This window comes from Miniopterus schreibersii (assembly GCF_964146895.1).
Source record: "Miniopterus schreibersii genome assembly, chromosome: 9".
NCBI lineage: Eukaryota > Metazoa > Chordata > Mammalia > Chiroptera > Miniopteridae > Miniopterus > Miniopterus schreibersii.
The window spans coordinates 2,232,096-2,251,697 of NC_138118.1; the positions used below are offsets into that span (position 1 = coordinate 2,232,096).

At 50.5% G+C, this 19,602-nt stretch overlaps 1 protein-coding gene across 13 annotated transcripts in view; it reads left to right on the forward strand.

Moving 5' to 3' along the window:
• The first annotated feature begins 2,749 nt into the window (after positions 1 to 2,749).
• The window catches only part of KMT2C (lysine methyltransferase 2C), a 181,885-nt gene continuing 165,032 nt past the window's right edge, over positions 2,750 to 19,602 (forward strand). For all 13 annotated transcript variants that reach the window (XM_081147756.1, XM_081147762.1, XM_081147765.1 and 10 more), the window contains exon 1: positions 2,750 to 3,133. In XM_081147756.1, coding sequence (XP_081003882.1) covers positions 2,973 to 3,133 — 161 coding nt within the window. In that variant the 5' untranslated portion in view covers positions 2,750 to 2,972. The remainder of the gene's footprint in view (positions 3,134 to 19,602) is intronic.

Sequence of the window (19,602 nt, forward strand, 5' to 3'; positions counted from 1 at the left end):
CGATGGTTGCACTCTGGTGCATATCTACCATGTTGAAAAAATGCCTATGTAACAAGTGTATTGGATAGAAAGTTTACATTCTTTTTTTCCCCCCTGGTCTTCCCAGATGCCGAAGCCTTTGTAATTTTATAATTTGGAGGCACCTCAGCTACCTGCCTGCTGGATTTTTGCTGCCATAGTGGCCTCAGAGCTGTGCAATTTGGATAATGGAGATGGAAAGCCCTTTGTAAAACTTGTGTTTCTTGAACACTTCCTCTGCGTCCCAAGTCCTATTTTATTTGCTCTGCCTGTGATGACTTCATGCGGACGAGCCTACTGTCCTTTTGAAACAAGTCCCAACTGCTTGTCTGCTCACAGTAGCCAAAGGAATGGAGATTGAAGGCTGGGCTTACCATCACCATCTTTTATCTTTCCAGGAACATCACTGCAGAAACCTCTACTTTATCTTTCTGTCCTTAGTCCCTACTTGTTTCCTTGTATTTACTCATTTTTTTTAAAGGTCTCGAAATAGACTTTTTAAAAAAAGTATTGATTTGAGAAAGAGGGAGAGAGAATTTGTTGTTCCAGGTATGCACTCACTGGTTGGTTCCTGCATGTGCCCTGACCGGGGATTGAACCCGCAACCCTGGCCTACCGGACAACACTGTAACCACCTGAGCACCTGGCCAGGGCCCTCGATGTTTCCTTTTAAAACTTCTCTCCAACAGGAGTGACTTGCAGTTTACACACCCTGCCACACAAATTCCCCCAAGTGCTGAAGTCAACTGAATTATCCAGGTCCACAATTTTGTGCACAGTTGGAATCGGCTACTCTAATTTCAGCATCAATCCCAGATAAACATTTGGATCCATAATCCAACTTTTGAAAGTGTACTTTAAAGTGTTGTGTAGAAAATATGAAAAAGGGTGTGATAATCAACTTTAAATATGCCACTTTGTACATTCATCATTCGTCACGGATATGTTGTATTTCTATGCACGCTTTTAATTTATATTTTGCATTTGCCCAGCCAGTTTCTCCCTGAGCTTGAAAAAGCCAGTAGGGATTGAACCCTGAAGGAATTCAAATGACTATCTTTAATTAGAGTCCTCATTTCAGCCATTTCAAAAAATGATGCTTTTCGTCAGAATAGACCCTGAAAATCAAACTGTGTATTTTGCTCCAATGGGAAACAATCTAAAGCTTACATCTGGCTCGTGTGGGGAGGGGAGGGTAAAGCCAGCATACAATTTTACTCTATCCCAGAACTGTGTCCTGAAGACGAAACTCACAGGTCCCCAGCGTGTCCAGCCTGGAGCCTATGCTTATGAAATGACAGTTGATCCCAATTCTTTTGCAGATGGTTGACAGGTCTTAACATTTACCCCCGCCCCCCATGCAAGTCGGTGAGGTTTCACTGCCGCGTATTAACCAGCCGTGGACCGAAAGCACATTGTTGAGGCGCCTCCCTGCTCGGACGGGGAACCCAGACCAGAACCCCACGTTTGCGGCCGTCCTCCCTGAGAAAGTGCCTTGTTTAAGATTTCTGATTCCAGCCCCATTTTTCTTTGCCGCGTTTACTGATGACCGCAGGCGGCTTGGGAGGACTTGGTCTTTTCCGTCTGTCCGGCCCGACACACAATTCGCGTGGGGACCGGCCGCTGGGCCGCTGGGGGTTCACCCCGCCGCCCGCGTTGGGTCCCCGACCTGCCCCGGCGCTCCGTGCGCAGCCGCCTCGGCCCTTCCTGGGTCATCTGTAAAGATGACGCTGTGACACCCGGACTGCCGGCCGAGCGGCACCGGCGCAGCGCTTTGCCCCCGCGGGCGCTCGGCGCGGCGGCCCCCGGCCCCGGCGGCGCAGGGTGTCCGGCTCGGGGCGCGCGGCCGCGGCCTCCCCGCCCCCCGCGGGCGCCGCGCGCCCGGGCTCGGATCCCGGACTCCCGCCTCCGCAGCTTGGCGCTCTCCCGAGCCGGAGCCGGAGCCGGAGCCGGAGCCGGAGCCGGAGCCGGAGCCGGAGCCGGAGCCGGAGCCGGAGCCGGAGCCGGAGCCCGGCGTCGGCGCGGGAGGGGGCGGGGGAGGGGCGGTGAGGTCAGCCGGGCGGCGCGTCCGCGGGCGCGCATGCGCGGAGCCGGCCGTGAGTGGCAGCGGCGCGCGGGGGGCGGCGGGGCCGGCGGTGGGGGAGGGGAGCGGGGGGCGGGGGCGTCGCGGCGGCCGCGCGCGCGGGCGAGACGCGGCCAGTCGGAGAGGTCTGTGGTGCGGGGCGCCCGGCGGCCCTCGCGCGCCGGCCGCGGTCGTGCGTGTGTGTGCGTGTGTGTCGGTGTGTGGTACACGCCCGCCCGCAAAACTTCCTCCTCCCGGGCCCGGGGGGCGGGCGCTGAGGGGCCGGCGCTCGCGCAGCCCGGAACCCACAACAACAACTGGAGCAGCTGTCAAAACTTCGCCGCCGCCGCCCCGCCCGACGCGGCCGCGCGGGGGAGGGGCAGCCGCGGGGCGCGACCCCCTCCCGCCCGCCCGCCCGCGCGCCCGCCCGCCCGCGCGCCGCTCCCCGCTCCCCGCCCGGCCCCTGGCTCCTCCCCGCGGCGGGCGGCCTGGGGGAGGGGCGCGGGCGGAGACCCGGGCCGGCGCCCCTCACCCCTCAGTTTCCCCGCCGCGCCCGCACCCGGCCCCCGCCCGCGCCCCGCCCGCCGCCCGCACCTCCCCGCCCGCGGCCCCTCCCTCGCGCCGCCCGCCCCGCCCGCCGCCCCCCGCCCGGCCCCTGCGCGCCGAGGTGCGCGCGCCCGCGCCTATGTGTGTGAGTGCGTGTCCTGCTCGCTCCATGTTGCCGCCTCTGCCGGTACCTGCTGCTGCCGCTCCCGGAGCTGCGGGAAATGCGAGAGGCTGAGCCGGGGAGGAGGAACCCGAGCAGCAGCGGCGGCGGCGGCCGCGGCGGCGGCGGCGGGAGGAGCCCCCCAGGAGGAGGACCGGGATCCATGTGTCTTTCCTGGTGACTAGGATGTCGTCGGAGGAGGACAAGAGCGCGGAGCAGCCGCAGCCGCCGCCACCACCCCCCGAGGAGCCCGGAGCCCCGGCCCCGAGCCCCGCAGCCGCAGACAAAAGACCTCGGGGCCGGCCTCGCAAAGATGGCGCTTCCCCTTTCCAGAGAGCCAGAAAGAAGTAAGTTGAGTGTGAGGCGGCCAGGCCGGGAGCCAGCCGCGGCGCCGGGCCGGAGCTGTCACCGCGCGCCCGGCCCGCCGCCCCCGCGCCCGCCGCCCCCGCGGGGTGGGGGTGGGGCCGCCCGCCGCGCGTCCCCGGCCCGGCGCCCGCCCGCCGCCCTGCCCCGCGCCCCTGCCCCGCGCCCCGCGCCCCGCGCCCCTCGCCGCGCCCGGGCCTCCCGCGGGCGCCCCGCACAGCCCGCCCCGCCGGGCTCCGCCGCCTCGCGCCGCCGCCGCCACACTTTACTTTTTAGTTGGGCCCTCGCGCCGCGCCCGCCGGGTGCCTCTCTCCGGGGCGACCCGTGTCGCGGTCGCCGCCTGGCCCCGCCGGGTCTTTTAAAAAACAAACACGGCGGCACACCTGGCGGGGCCCGGGCGAGTTTATTGTCAACTACAAAGCGGCGCGCCCCGGGCCGCCGGCCGAGCTGTCAAACGCCGCGGCCAGGTGGTCTCCGTGCCGGCGGGGGAGGGGGCGGCGGCGGGGACGGGCGCGACGGGTGCCGCTTTCCTTTGTCACCCTTTAACTTTTGTGGCCCCCCACCCTGCGCTTTCCTCCTCTCTCGATGTCTTAGGAAGTCGTTTGACTTCTCCCTCCCCTCCCCCACCCGGACCCACACTGCCCAGCACCCAAGCGCGCGGCTCCCTGGCGGCCGGGCGGCTGGAGGCCGAGCGAGCGCAGGAAGTTTGGGAAACGCAGGCCGGCGGTGCCGAGCACGTTTGCTGCCGGGACGCCGGGGAAGCGCTGCCCAACTTCCATGGAAGTTCCCGGGTCGGGGACAGACAGCCCTCGGCGGCTTTTGAGCAACACGCACCAGCTGCGTGTGCCTCGGCTTTCCTCCGTGGCTAGCGTTGGCTTTTTACCGAACCGGCTGCACGGCCAGTTTGCCTGGAAATTAAGACGCCCGGTTTGGTGCCAGTGCGTCGCTCAGCCCTTGCGGCCCTTGACGGTGCCATGCAAGGTCTGTGCCTGTCTTCCGAAGTTGTAGAATGGCGTGTGTCGCTTACTCATGTCACCGTACGATCGTCTACGCAGCTGTCGGTAGTGGAAGGGTGCACGGGACGGAGGGAAGCTGCACCTTTCTGGATACCCTTGTTTTTGTTGTTGGGCGAATTCATTTAGTAATGTTGTTGCGTTTGCTGGATACATAGTTACAATAGTGGCGTTAAGTGGGGCAGAGCTGAGCGGCCTGCGGGAACCCCAGGAAGCTCTCCACTGGACTGTTTTTTTTTTGGTGGTTGCTTTTTCCCCCTTTGCTGTCCTTTGACTATGAAGCCGATTCAGGGCCTTCAACTTGCCTCCATATTTTATTGCCAGCTCTTCGCCGAGCTATGACAAATCGTCAGGGAAACAAGTACAGGATGTATATATAATTGCATTAGCTTCTTTGTGATACAAAGTTAGGGTTTGGTATGCCATTTTTATTGTGATGTAATGTCTGGTGTAAACTCCCATTATTATTCCTGTATTAATTAAAATTGGGGGAAGGGAGGTGGAGTTTTGAGCAACTTTAAACTTCTTTGCCCTTTTTTGTATTCTTTTTAGCAACACATATCAAGCCGTGTTAGGGTTTTAATTCGATTGCTTCCCATTTTCGCAATTTGCAGATCACTTCTTGGCCTCTTTCTGAACGTTAATTTGGGGCTATTATGTTTTAGATTTGTTTTTAAATTCTTTACTCTAGGAAGAGTACACCTATCCATTGTCAAGCCCCTCTCCCATACACATGGCAAGTGTGTGCGGGCACACACACTTCCCCTGAGATTGAAATGAGCTCACTGGTATTATTATTATTTTAATTTTTACAGAATACACCCATCTAACAGTATGAAAACATCAACACTTTGGAAAGTATTTAGAACAATTCTAAGTCTTACGAGAGTTTTTTCTTAGATTTGAAAACTGGTACAGCATTCCTTATGGGAAATTAAGTCTAGTGGTAACTTTGATGGTTCCACACTTTTTAGTGAATTTTTTAAAATTAGGTGTCTTGAAGAGGATGGAACCTCCAATAGTTTTAGAAATATGTAAATGGAAACCAGTCAGTGAAGTGAAAGCAAAGAGAAGGGCTTCCAGTTGGGTAGTTCCACACAGCCTCAGGACATGGACATGCTGCAGAACAGGCCCTCTACTTAGCTGGGTATTGGAGACCCTGAAAGTGAAACTGACATGTAGCAAATGTAAATTGGGTTTGTAAATGTTAAAAGTATTTGCAAATTAGTTATGTAAGAAATGAAAATTAATATTCTTTGTGAAGTGGGGTGGAGATAAAGGTTTTTAAATTGTCAGTGTTATTTAGATGGTCACTAAGTGGGTTGTTTTCTGTTAGAGAAGATGGATGCATTATGACACATTTTTTTAAACAATGGATCTGTGTATTTGTGTTTGGGTTAGAAAAAGGTAACCCGTGTGCTGCTAATGACACTTCCTTTGAGTTTGAATTTTTAATAATTAGGTAAACATTAAATATCTTCTTATTTTATAATATTAGATAATTTGGGGGGGGCAGATCTTACCTTAGGTTTATTTAATATTAGATAAATTTAATGTTTTATCAAATTAAAAAAAAGGCTATATATATATATATATATATATAGTTACTGGTTTTTACATGAACTATTATTACTTTAAAATTATGTTTACTACCTAAAATCAAGAATTTTGAACTGCAGCTATTGACCTTAGAGGCAGAATTTGAACAGTAGGTATATAAATAGTAGTTTCCTGTAGTACAAAAGTCAGGTGGGACAGTGAAATTTTCATTTGTCTAAAAGTTCTTCATGGTAAGGGCTGTCTAATTATTTGGTTATTTGGAGTAGTTCATGGTCTTGGTCAGAGGCACAGGTCTTCCTGTTGGTGCCACAGGGAGTCGGCACATTCTAGAGGTCTGACTACTTTTCTGTTAATGTTAAGGAAACTCTTTCTGAAGCTTTTTTTTTCATTTTTCCTTCCTTAGAATATATAAGGGAAGCCAAGAAGACATTCCACTATTTTTCTTACAAAGTCAACAAAGTTGATATTAGAGATGCGGTGGGTCTTGGGGTGGCCCAGGAGCAGCAGTGGTGGGGAGAGGACTGGTGAGGCACCATCCTCGACCCTTTTTGTATAAAGTCTTTATAGCCTGCACCTCAAGAGGTCAGTTACTCTTATTAGAAGGCACCTTGAGCATTCTTGCTGTAGAAGAATTAGGCACAACTAGTGATGTCATACAGGGGATCAGCAAAATATGGCTGTGCTGCAGGTGATGTAAGGCCCCCCCAACAGCATTTCTCATTTCCGTAGCTGTGAACTTGAAATAAGTGATTAAAAAAAAAATCCTTTTGCACTATAATATATGGAGTTTCATGAAACAACAGCTTATAGTTTAGCAGTGTCATGATCATTACTCATGCTTTTTGTGATAGTGCAACTTTGTGATTCTTTTTTATGGTAGTAATTTTTTTATTTTAAAGTAAGTTAGATAGCCCTGGCCTGGTGGCTCAGTTGATTGGAGCGTCAACCCATACACCAAAAGGTTGCAGGTTCAATTCCTGGTCAGGGCACATACCTGAGTTTTGGGTTCGATCCCCAGTTGGGTCTCTCTCTAAAAATCAATAAAAACATATTCTCGGAATTAAAAAAAGAAGCATGAAATAGAATAACATTTAAAAAAAATAATAAAGTAAGTTAGATAAATGGAAATTTTTGGTAATTATTGATCTCTGGCACTTACTGGGCACCGAAATGTTTTAATTTATTCGAAAAGCTGGTCCAGGCACAGCGGCCTGCCTTACCTGTTGGGCAGTAGCTGTCTAACCCGACCCCTGTTTCTCTGTCTCATTCATGGAGTCCCTGGTCTTGGAGAGTATGATGTCTTTAGCCAGGTATAGAATTTTTAGTAAGTATGTTGGTTGTTATTAATATGTAAACTTGATAAACACGCATTCCCACGTAAATTTAAAAGCCTCACACATTTATTTCCCCAAAATAGCAATTTACTACATTTTCCCCATTATCTGCGTTAATCCCACCTGGCCAGATTCGTAGGCCGTGTGCACAGTGACAAGGCACACTGCTCCACCCTTTGCCTTTCCCCTACCTTTTTGCGCAACTGCGCCTTACTCCCCTGGCCGCAGTCAGATTTCCTCTGGGCAGATAGCACTGGTCCAACCCTGTGTTCTTAAGCCACTTACTGTGACGCCTGAGGGGCTCCCGTGGAGCCTCATTGCCCTTCCAAGCGGAAAACAGCCAGTTTTTAGTTGTAGGCAACCTTGGATGCTCTCTCTCTGCACTTTTGCTCTTGGGGACGTGTGGGTTCCCTTGACAGGATTTGATAGTTTTTAATCTATGAGATATTTGGACCGAACATTGGGTATGGAATAAACTTCCCAGTCACTGTGTGGGTGTGGGGGGGGTGTGCCTTTTTTTCTTTATTGTTTTGGCCCATTTTAATTTTTTAAAATTTCAACAAACGTATTAATCCCTTCCTTCTCTCTTTAAAAATTTTCCTTATCGTGTCTGTGCTAAAGTGGCTATGTTCAGAACTTCTTGGCAGAAGTTATTGAGTAAAGTAGGGATGATGTCTCTTTTTTTTTTTTTCTTCCTGTGAGGGCCGCACCTAAACCTACGCTTGTGGTTAGCATAGACCGATCTCGCATTAGTCATTGGAAGTGCCACTCTCTCTGCAGAATTTGAAGGACTTCAGAACAGCAGAGAAACAGGAATGACACAGCCCTTTTTGTACTTTGTCTAGAAAAAGCCTCCTGTAAAAGACAGGGAAATTGCTTGACTTCGCTTTTGCTGTTAATTTTTGCGATAACTAGGTGCGATGCACAGGTGCTGAAGTTGTTTCAGAAGTCTGGGAAATACTCCTGTAACTTTTCAGATCTTTCACTTGCCATGTTACTCACAGAGCATGCAAGTAACGTGCTGGGATGGACAGTCAGCCTGGAGGAAGGTTCACTGGGGCCAAGAGGGGTCTGCAGAGATTTGGAGGGAACAGTGCTTGAATTAGACCTTGAGGAATCAATAGGATTTAGCCAATAGAGTGAGAAGAAAGTGAGAGTGTTGGGGGCGGGGGGGGGGGGCGGTTAGCGGTGTGAACGGAGAGAAGTGTTAAAGGTGTTTTCTTGGGGTGTGACTACAGCGAGAGGCTTAGTATGGGGTTTGGGGCCAAGCTGTGATGGTCCTTGAATGCCACTCTAATGAGTTTGGGCTTTATAGGCCTAGGGTCATAAACTGTTTACAAGGACCAGGTAGGTAATTTAAACTAGTTGCGAGTTGCCTGCGGCTTGTAAGATCCTGAATGACAGCTGACACTTAGGCCTTTGATTGGGGGGAAATGGTGAGTGAAAGCGGCCTGGAGAGTCCTAGGAGCCCATAGACCTCGATTAGGTGCAAGCGATAGACCATTCTGGGTGATGGTTGCCACGTGAGACCCAGAGACCTCGTTTCCAGATACTCTGGTTTTCAACAGAGGCCGGAAGCTTAGTTTTTTTTTTTTTTTTTAAGTGAAATCTCTTGGTTTTTAAGTGTTTTCAATTAATTAAGATCCACAGCACTGTTTGGGACTGCACGGCGCAGGCTGGGTTTAATCTGTGGCCTGTGAGTGGGCTGCAGGTCTTCAGTGCATCATGCCCGGGTTATTGTATTTTGTAACTTAATGTTTTAAAAGCAGATGTTTGCAGTCTTCCCGAGGACTGGAATGTCATTAAGCTACTTTGTATTCATTATTTTGTGGAACGCAGGTACTCGGATACTTGGCGATTTGATTGATGGCTATTAGGAAAACCGCCCTGGTGATAATAGGAGGAGAGGACGACTTACCTGCAGGCCCAGAGGATGGGCTGTTCGCAGTCACCGGGCCCGGCCTGGGGGCAGAGGGTCGGCTGCTGGTAGTGCGGAGGGAACGAGGCCCGATTTTGAAGTTCCTGACATGTCTAGAGGAAAGAAATGTCTGGGATGTAGAACTGGAGTTTAGGAGCTAGATTAGGATAGGCGATTAGAGATGAGATTTACCAAAAATCACTGAGAATATGGAGAGTGTGTAGAAAAATAGTAAAAGGATTAAAATACTTACCCTTAGGAGATGGGGGAGAAATCACCCAGAAGGTCCGTAAACATGACAAAGGAAATCAGAATATATTCCCAGTATAAATGGGCAGGTACAAGTATATGTGCAAAGATGCTCATGGCAGCAGACATTTGCTATTACTGTTTTTGCCACTGTCATCAGTCATCAATCAAGTGTTTGCCCGACGTAATAGAACTTGCCAGTGACAGACACATGGTGAGATACCAAGCTCTAAAAATGTCATGGCATAAACTAATGTAGTAGTTATTGGGGGGGGGGGGAGACAATAAAGATTTCCTCTCTGTACAGCTGTCCTTAATAAAGAGAAAAAGATTGAAAAAGCTAGGTCAGCAGAAATCTCTATAGGATTTTTTTTTTTATTGTGAGTAACACATGAAAACAACCAGAGCAATTCTCTGGAAGCTATATATGTGGCAGTATTGTTACAAAATCATTTCAAAAAAATTTTCATTACCTAGACTTGTTAATAAATGAGACTTCTTGTTAGGTGGTTCTATTTTATTTTAATTTTTAAAAAATATTGATTTCAGAGAGAGGAAGAGAGAAAGAGAGAAACATAAGTGATGAGAGGCATTGATCGGCTGCCTCCTGCACACCCCCTGCTGGGGATCGAGCCTGCAACCCGGGCATGTGCCCTGACTGGGAATTGAACCATGATCTCCTGGTTCATGGGTTAACACTCAACCACTGAGCCACGCCAGCCAGGCTCTTAGGTGGTTTTAAAATGATTTTTTTTTTATGTCTTTCATGCTTGGGTCACTTTTAATCTTTATACTTCAGTGTAATCCATTTACATCAGAAGCAACATAGTTGATGGTCCTAGTGAAGTCTGTGTGTTTTGTTCTTAATTCCATCTTTTAGTAGACCCTAGCAAAAACAAAAAACAATTAAAAAAACCGCCTTCCCAATTTCCTGGTCTTTGGGGATCCTAATGACATATATATACCATGTGTTTGGAGTAAGCACCCAGTTGCACATAAAGTAACAATGTACTCATAGAGTTACAGAATTTAAAACTTGAAAATCCTGAGAACATTTGGTCTACCCCATATTTTACAGGTAGCTGAGCCCTAGAGAGATTGCGGCATGTGAGAAGTCCTGCATTAAGATGTTGACCTGTACACAGATAAATGGGGAGAAGACTGTCTGTTATGTTGGGGACTCCCAGTGAACCAAGCCTACTGGACTCATGCTATTGTACAGTCCTCACTCCAGGATATTTTTTTCATTGATTTTTTTAAAACAGAGTGGAAGGGAGGGAGACAGAGAGAGAGACAGACACCTGACTGTGGCTGGGAATCGAACCTGTGACCCTTTGGTGTGTGGGCCAACACTCCAACCACTGCGCCACACAGGCCAGGGCTCCCCCTGTATCTTGGCCAGCTCTGTGACTCACTTTAACCAGTAGAATGCCACAAAAATGACACTACTAGTTTGGGGCCTACGTTTTTTGTGTTTTTTTTGTTTTAAAATGTCTTTATTAATTTCAGAGAGAGGAAGGGGGAGAGAGAGAGAAACATGAATGATGAGAGTCATGGATCAGCTGCCTCCTGCACACCCCTTAGTGGGGATCGAGCCTGCAGCCCAGCATGTGGCCTGACTGGGATCTCCTAGATCATAGGTCTGTGATCAGCCACTGAGCCACGCCTGCCGGGCGGGGCCTGAGTTTTAAGAAGGCCCGGAACTTCTCCTTTTCCAGGCGTGGAGCCCTGAGTCCTCATGTAAGGAGCTTGGTCAGACCCTGCTGGAGAGACTGTGTGGAGCGGGAGGGCTTCTGAGACTGCAGGGAGACGGGGTGCCCCAGCCCAGCTGTCCCCGCGTCCCAGCGGAGTTCAGCCCCAAGTCAGGTGACCGCTAGTAAGACCAGCGGAGGAACTGGCCAGCTGAGCTGGGCCCAGATTGCAAAATTATGAATCAGTAAAAGCCGTCTTGTTTTCGTCTGTTAGTTTTTGTGGTGGCCTGTTACACAGCATATAGAGTGGGAGCAGATGGTTTTCTGAATGAGGGGACTCGAAGAACAGAAACATGTCTGAGGTGTGAGTGATCAGAATCATTGTCTTCCAGCTCGTTTTCCTGAGATAGTTCAGTGGTGCCGCCTCTGCCCTCCGCTGCTCCTTTCCCGGAGGCATTTGGAAACAAAGATGACTTTTCATTATTGGGGAATTTAAATGGTATTTTAAAGTGTCGTCGTCACAGCCCTGGCTGGGTGGCTCAGTTGGTTAGAGCGTCGTCTCCGTACGCCGAGGCTGGGGTTACATCCCCGGCCGGGGCACATGCAAGAGCCAGCCACGGTGCATCAGTAGTGGAACGGCAAGTTGATGTTTCTCTCTCTCTAGAATCAACATATATAAAAATTTTAAAAAATTAATGTAGTTACAGTGTGGCTTAGACTATAATTAGGTAACATGTAATGGGAAGATAAAACAATTACGAATATCAGCCTTCAAGAAAGTATGATTTTACTTTTTTTTTTTTTTCAATTCTTGCCCGAGGATATTTTTTCTGTTGCTTTTCAGAGAGAGTAGAAGTGCGAGAGAGACAGAGAGACATACCGATGTGAGAGACACACATCAGTTGGTTGCCTCCCGCACATGCCCTGACCCCCTGGGGCTGCGGATCGAGCCCGCAACCGAGGTACATGCCCTTGGCTGGAATCGAACCCGGGACCCTTCAGTCCGCGGGCCGATGCTCTAACCACTGAGCCACACCGGCCAGGGCTGATTTTACTTTTTTTTGACTTAAACAGAGATCTCATACAGGGGTGGGCAAAAGTAGGCTTACAGGTGTGAGTACTCGCAAAACAGAGTTTATTCTTGTCCTGTTATTTATTAGTTATTGTATCACAGCGTAAGCCTGCTTTTGCGCGCCCCTGCGTCTTTGGAGGACCACAGACTATGTCCGAACACCTGTGTTCTAGCTCTGGGCCTCGGTTGGGTTCCTTTTTACATGATAGGAAAATCTCAAAATCGTTGTGACTTGAATAGGAGCGTTTATTTCTCCCCATCAAAGTCTGGAGGGTAGGCGCCGGGGCTCATTTGGGGCCTTGGCCCTGCGGCGTTGGCAGGGACCTGGCTCACTCTCTCTCACGGGTCAGGTATTTCCAGGGTGCGGCCTTGGCTGCGAGGTTCCACGGTGGCTACTAGAGCCCTGGTCGCTGTGTTGACATCCCAGAAAAGAGTAGGCCAAGGGCACACGCCTCCTAAAACCCCCTTCTGAGGAGTACCGTATGCTTCAGCGTGTGTGTAATTGGCTGGAACGGACTCACGTGACCACACGTGGCTGCAAAGGAGGCCGGGAATGTGGTCCCTTAGCCGAGCCCATTGCTGCCTGGACTAGGGTCAGCGTGTTGTCACTCGGTGGGAGTGGACAGTGCAGAACAGCCAGCGTCTACCCCACGCTGAGCCACTGGTTTCTGTCCGCGGCCTGGTGAGATGCAGGATGTGGAACCCTGGAGATACAGGTGGACTTCATGAGGGCAGCCCCGCTTCAGTGGGAGGACTGTGCGGTGCTCGGCCGAACCCAGAGCCCCTGGTTTTTGGCCTCAGCAGGGTAAGGAAGTAGTAGAGGCGTTTATTTTTGGGGTAAATACGGGAGTAATAGTAGGCTGTCATTTACGGACTACCCCGTGTACAACTGTAGCCTTTTATTGTGTACAGTTACTTCAGTTTTTAAAATCTCTCCATTCGAAATGTGTGATTATTCTGCTAACCTTTGGACTAACCTTTTTTTTCCCCCTTTTAAAAAATATCCTAAAATTTATTCCATATTTTAAAAGTTTGCTAATAATCCTGAGTCCCAACCTAGTGCAGAACATTCTCCAACCTGGAGATGACAGTGATGTAGAGAGATACTGAACTCTTTTTTTCCCCCCCAATATGTTCTTATTGATTTTTAGAGAGGAAGGGAGAGGGAGCGAGATAGAAACATGGAGGAGAGAGAAACATCGATCGGCTGCCTCCTGCACACCCCCTACTGGGGCTCGAGCCCGCAGCCTGGGCATGTGCCCTGACCGGGAATCGAACCGGCAACCTCTTGGTGGGCTGGACAGAGCTCAGCCAGCTGAGCCGCGCCAGCCGGGCTCAGCTCCTTGTATGTGTAGGTCAGAATATCTTGAATGTGCTGAGGCGACAGCCAGCCTCAGTTCTTAGTGGTTCAGTCAAGGGTGTGTTTCTTGCTTGGCCTACATGTTTATCACGGGCCTGTCTGGGCTGAGGGAGACGTCCTTCTGTCCTTCCCGGTCGCCAGGGGAGGGAGAAGACAGCAGGGTAGGCCGTGCTCCCGCCCATAAAGACCCTCCGGATGTGGCCCACGTCCAGCGGGTGTTCAGGTCATTGGCCCTTGAAAGCCGGCGGAAGCACCTCCCTTGAAGGAGGCAGGGGAGTGAAATCCTGCCGCGTTTCTGGGGGGGGAGCTGGAAGTATTTGAGGAAGAGCACCGATGAACGTCCTACAGGGTAACATTTATTTTAGTCCAAATAATCCTATGACTTTGGAATATGTTCGGTTACCTGTCACTGAATATAACCATCTGGTTGCCTGTTGTACAGCAACATCGTGATTAGGGACTGTGTTTAATGCCGTTAAACGTACAGAGCATCCTGCGGAGGCCGGAATGGTACAGGAGGCGGAGGCCTCGGGCCGTGGGAGGCTCTCTTCCTCTCCCCCACTCACGTGAAAGGAGGGAAGGAATCGGACACTGAAATGACGGTGACCTGTTAGTGGGATGATGATAGGTCACCTCAAATCTGTTTTTTTTCCAAAGTAAGTTTTCATAAAGCATGTGTTTTACTCTCAGTCAGAGCCACTTTGCCTTTTCTCTACGGATCTCCCAAGAAGAGGTTACTGACCATCTATGCCCTGGAGAAACCAAAATAAGACACAATCCTCTCCTCAGTTTTTACTGATACGGTGCAAACCAGGATGCAAACGGACATCCTTCAAGGGGAGATACTGCAGAGGACTGAGGACGCTTAGGGAGGAAGAGCTTAGGGCGGGGGTTGAAAAGAGCAAACATGGGAGTAGAGTCTTGAAGAATTCAGTAAACTTGACTGAAAGGGTGAGTGAGGAACTAGTGCGTGGCCATCACGGGCGAGGCGCTTCTAGTGCACACAGTTATTTCATTTGATATTTAACAGTCACGCGCAGTAGAGTCATGAGTCCAGCTCTACAGGAGAAGGGGCCACGTTTCAGGAGGACCCCTTAGTTGGTAAGTGATTGAGTCAGGATTTGAACCCAGGTGTGTCTGCCTCTGCGCTTTGCTTTTTAAGGAACTCCAGTCCAGCTTTCAGCTCTACGAGGGAAAAGGCCTGAGGATCTAATGTGTAACACGGTTATTGGGGTTGATAACACTGTTGTGTGATTGAAATTTGCTAAGAGACTGGAACTTAACTTTTCTCACCAGAAAAGAAGATAAATACGTGATGCGATGGATGTTTTAATTAACTAGCTGGGAGGAACCCTTTCACAATGTGTCTGTTTCAGGTCATCACGATGGACACTTTATTTTTTTTAAAAAATATATCTTTTTTGATTTCAGAGAGAGGAAGGGAGAGGGAGAGAGAAAGATAGAAACATCAATGATGAGAGTCATTGATCGGCCGCCTCCTGCACGCCCCCGACTGGGGATGGAGCCCCCAACCCGGGCCTGTGCCCTGACCGGGAATTGAACCGCGATCTCCTGGATCCTAGGCCGACGCTCAGCCGCTGAGCCGCGCCCGGCCGGACATGATGGGCACTTTACCTCACATTTTACTTGTCGGTTATACCTCAGTGAACTGGGGGAAGTGCCCATGCACGCGGAGGAGAAATTGCTGCCCTGTATCTGAGAAAATGAGGAAGGGAAAGTAAGTTGGGAATTTCGAATTTTTACTGCAGGCAATAGGGAGCCAGTGGAAATTTTAGACAGACTACCACTGTCCCTTGGTTAGAAAAATAATTTTGGCCATAAGCGGGAAGATGGTACGTAGGGCGTCTGTACCCTGTCTGTCCTGTTTCAGGATCAGAGCAGGAGCCCAACCCGATTTAGCATATTCTTTCTTTTTCATTGAGAAGGGGGACTCGCCCAGCTTCCACTTTCAAGTTGTTCAACCCCAGAACCAGAAGGAACCCCAGTTACCTGTCCAGTGTCGTCAGTGTATGGGTTAGGCCAGGAAGTGCCAGCAGGCAAGCAGGTTTGACATTTGAGGTCACACGTCAAGAGCAGGAGGTAAATGGTCTTTTTTTTGCCAATAACTGGTACTTACCCAAGGTTCATTAGCTGACGACCAAGTGTTAGACGGCTGGTGGGAAAACCCATTTTGCGGTCCATCCATGTTGTTGCATGTTTCAGTAGTTCCGTTTTCTTCTTTTAAAATCTGTCAATTTGAGAGAGAGAAAATATTGATTTGTTCCACTTATTTATCCGTTCATTGGTTCATTCTTGCATGTGCCCCCCGGGGATCGAACCCCAGCCTTGGCGCCTCAGGAGTTGCCCTGACCCGCTGAGCTCTGCCGGGGCCAGTGGTCTGTTTCTCCGCATTGGTGAGTGGTAGTCGGTTGTGCGATGCGCCACATTTTGTTGACCAGTTTGCCAACTGATGGACATTTGTCTCGTTTCTGGTGTTTCGTCCCCAAGAATAATGCTACTCTTGGCTTACGTGTCTTTGGACAAATGTTTTCCCTCCTCGGGTGGACGCCTAGGAGGAGAACTTGCTGGGTCCGCGGTCGGCGCGTGTTTAAGGCCCCGAGAGCCCGCGAACCCCTCGGGCGCCGGGCGGCTGTGCTCCCTCCACACTGCGGGGGCCCCGGCCTCCCAGGCGCGAAGCCGTCCGTCTGCTTCCAGCCCTTCCCGTGGGCGTGGGGTGATGTTGCGTCGTGGTTTTAACCTGCACTCCCTAGTGATTTGTGTTGCTGCACAATTTTACAAATGCTTATTTATCATTTCTGTATCTTATTTGGTTTAAATATCAATTTAAATCTTTCCCGTCTGGGGGAGGTGTCTTACTTTTGAGTTGTAAGAGTTCTGTATATCTATATATTAGACCCCTTTTTTTTTTTTTAGAGCAATTTTAGGTTTATAGCAAAACTGAGAAGAAGGTGCATAGATTTCCCGTCTACCCTCGGCCCCCACACGTGCTTAGCTTCCCCCGCTGTCAGCAGCCCCCGCCAGAGTGGTAGGTGCCCCGCTCACGACGCGTCACCCTCACCCGGAGTCCGGAGTTGAATGTTACATTTCACTCTTGGTGGCGGTCGGTGGGTGGATTTTGACAAATGTAAAATGACATGTACCCACCGTTGTAATACCCAGAGTAGTTTCACTGCCCTAAAAACCCTCTGCGCGCCCGCTTTCCACCCCTCATTTCTCCCTAATCCTTGGCAACCACTGCCTTTTATTTATTTTTTAATCTCCATAGTTTGCCTTCTTTATGTTTTTGATACAAGTCCCTTATAAGTTACGTGTTTTACAGTTATTTCCCCCCAGCCTGTGGCTGCTTTTCGTTTTGAAATAGTGTCTGTTGAAATGCTGAGCTGTGTACTCTCGATGACGCCCAGGTTATCCCGGTTTCCCCGTATGGACTGTGCTTCTGGTTTCACGTCTAAGAGCCTTCGCCTGACCCAGGACGGGAAAGACGAGTGTTTACGTCTCCGCTCTTTTGTAGTGTTTTGTTTTCCATCAAGGTCAGTGCTCCATACGTGTTCCGTTATTTTTGCGTGTGGTGTGAGGTAAGGTCTGAGTTTCTCTTGTAGATGGACGTACGGTCGTTTCAGCACCTTTTGTTGAAAAGACTGCCCTTTCCTCGCTGGATGTCCCGGCACCTTTGTTGAAAATCACGTGATCATAAACGTGGGTTTATTTCTGGACTCCCTTCTGTCCCATCGATCTGTGTGTCCGTCCCTGTGCCAACACCGCACAACGGGATTACTGTGGGTTTACCGTGAGTTTTGAAGTCAGGTAGTGTAATTTCCCCAGCTTCCCTCTTTTCCAAAATTATTTTGCCTGTAGCATTTCCATATAAATTTTAGGGTTACTATGTCAATTTCTTAAAAAAAAAAAAATCTATTAGACCTTTGATAGGGATTGCAGTGACTGTTGATCGATTTTGAGGGAATTGCTACCTTACTCTTCCAATATATGAAATCGTGTATCTCTTCACTTTGATCTTTAATTTCTTTCGGCCACATTTTGTAATTTTCAGTGTACACATCTCGGGCTTTTTTGTTGTTGTTAGATTTACTCCTAGGTATTTAATTCTTCTTGATGCTGTTGTAAGTGGAATTGTTTCCTTAATTTCATTTATAAGTTGTCGCTAGTATATAGAGATAAGCTGATTTCTTTTACAGGTGATGAGGCAGACGTGCTGAGGGGGGGCCGCTACAGCGGGGTTTTGCAGTGAGAGAGATTGGGCTCAGCTCCTGAAGTGTAACTTATTTTTACTTATTGGCCTTATATTCTGTGATCTTACTAAACTTATTAGTTTCGGTATTTTTTTGTAGGCTTTTCATGACTTTCTACATCCAAACAGATAAGCTTGAACCGATCAGCTGCTTATTTTAAAAATCCCAAGCCAGGTTTTATCCCGGCACAAGGGTCTTTCGTGTTCCCCTTTCACGCTTGGGGCACGCGAGGTCCTTCTTGAACTGAGGGATCTCGGTGAGCTGGCAGCCTGGCAGAGACGGGTCTCGGACGACAAAGCCACTTAATTTTCTCCCCGACTCAGGTGAGGGTTAAACAGAACGACCAGGAGGAGCTGAGTGCACACAAGCGGAGCCACAGTTCATAGTGGGACGTGCCACTGTTTTCTTTTTTAGTCCTTACCTGAGGGTATTTTTTCCGTGCTCTTCGGGGGGTGGGGGAGAGGGAACATCCATGTGAGAGAGTCGATTGGTTGCCTTCCGCACGCTCCGCCGCCCGGGGCCGGGGGTCAGGCCTGCAGCTGAGGGACGTGCCTGGGACCCGTCAGTGCTCGGGGTGATGCCCTCGCCACGGAGCCGCCCCGGCCGGGCCTTCGGCGCATGCCCTGCTGCCGCTCCAGCGGCTCGTTGGCCGAGCGGGACGGGGACGGCGCCCGCTTCATAGGGTCGCTGCGGGAATCACATTCACGGGTGCGAGGTGCTTGGCGTGGGTCTGACGCACGGCGAGCGCTTTATTCGTTAGCATTAAACACGCAGGGTTTCGGCGGGAGGGCGAGGGGAGGGAAGCTGCCTAACTGGTGCGAGTCAGGTGGTCCTGGCGTGGGTTTGATTGAGCCTTGGGGGTTCTTAGCCCCTTTTTGGGGGGTTACAGACACCTTTGGTTATATCCCCACTTTCCACAGAAGAATGGGTACAGGAATGTAGCTGTACCAACGTGTAACTTAAAGGAGAGGGTTCAGTGACCCCCGAAGCTTATCCGAGAGCTCGTAGGGGTGCGTAGCCCCAGACCGAGAACCCTTCCTCGGAAAACACAGTGCGCTCTGAGGGCCGCTGTCCTGGATGCAGGAGGGATGCAGGTTCCCCCGAGCTGAGGCCCTGGGGGAACAGGGTGAAGCCCCCTGCAGGCAAGGTGACGTCGGGGGCACGACTCAGCAGCGTGACCAGCTTTTGGTCGACTGGCACGTGCACCGCAGGGTGTAGACGGTGCTGGCGCCCAGGCAGGCACGTGGACGTGCGGGTGGGGGGGGGCTGTTCCAGGGGTAACTGCGAACTGCCCTCGTTTCCTGTTAAGTAAATTTTCACAGACTGGAGCAGTTCAGCCAAGACACAGCCGAGGGACAGGTCAGGCTCCGGTGTCTCGAGGACACTGCCTGTGGTTTCTCAGCCTTGTATGCCCAGGAAACAGGGCAAAGTTTTTGATATTCTTACGTTTACATTGTTGGTGGTGTGTGTGTGTTTTTTCTAATTCCCATCTGATGATACATTTATTGATTTTTTTTTTTTTTTTTTTTGAGAGAGAGAGAGACAGACTTCAGTTTGTTGTTCACTTACTTACACGTTCATTGGTTGCTTCTTGTACGTGCCCTGACCCGGGATCGAAATCGCAGCCTTTAGGTGTATGGGGACGGCACTCCCAACCGAGCCCCCGGCCAGGGCTGGCTTTTATTATTTAAGGGTGATAAGGTGGGAGTAAATCAAAGTGTGGAATTTATCCCCTGAAGGACTAATTTACACCAGGAATTGTCCCTCTCTCTCGCTGGCTTCACGTCTTGGCTTTTATTTTCCCTCTTTCCGTCTTTACCACACAGCCCTCCTATTAGCCTCTTGGGTGACCCTTTACTCCCCCAATTCGCCCTTCTTTGCGGACCCCGCCCTTTTTTTCCCTTCTTCCTGGGGCGGGGAGGACCTGTTCCATCGGAGGCCGTGGGCTGCCAGGCGTTGCCGGGCTCAGCGATGGAGCCTGGCGCCCC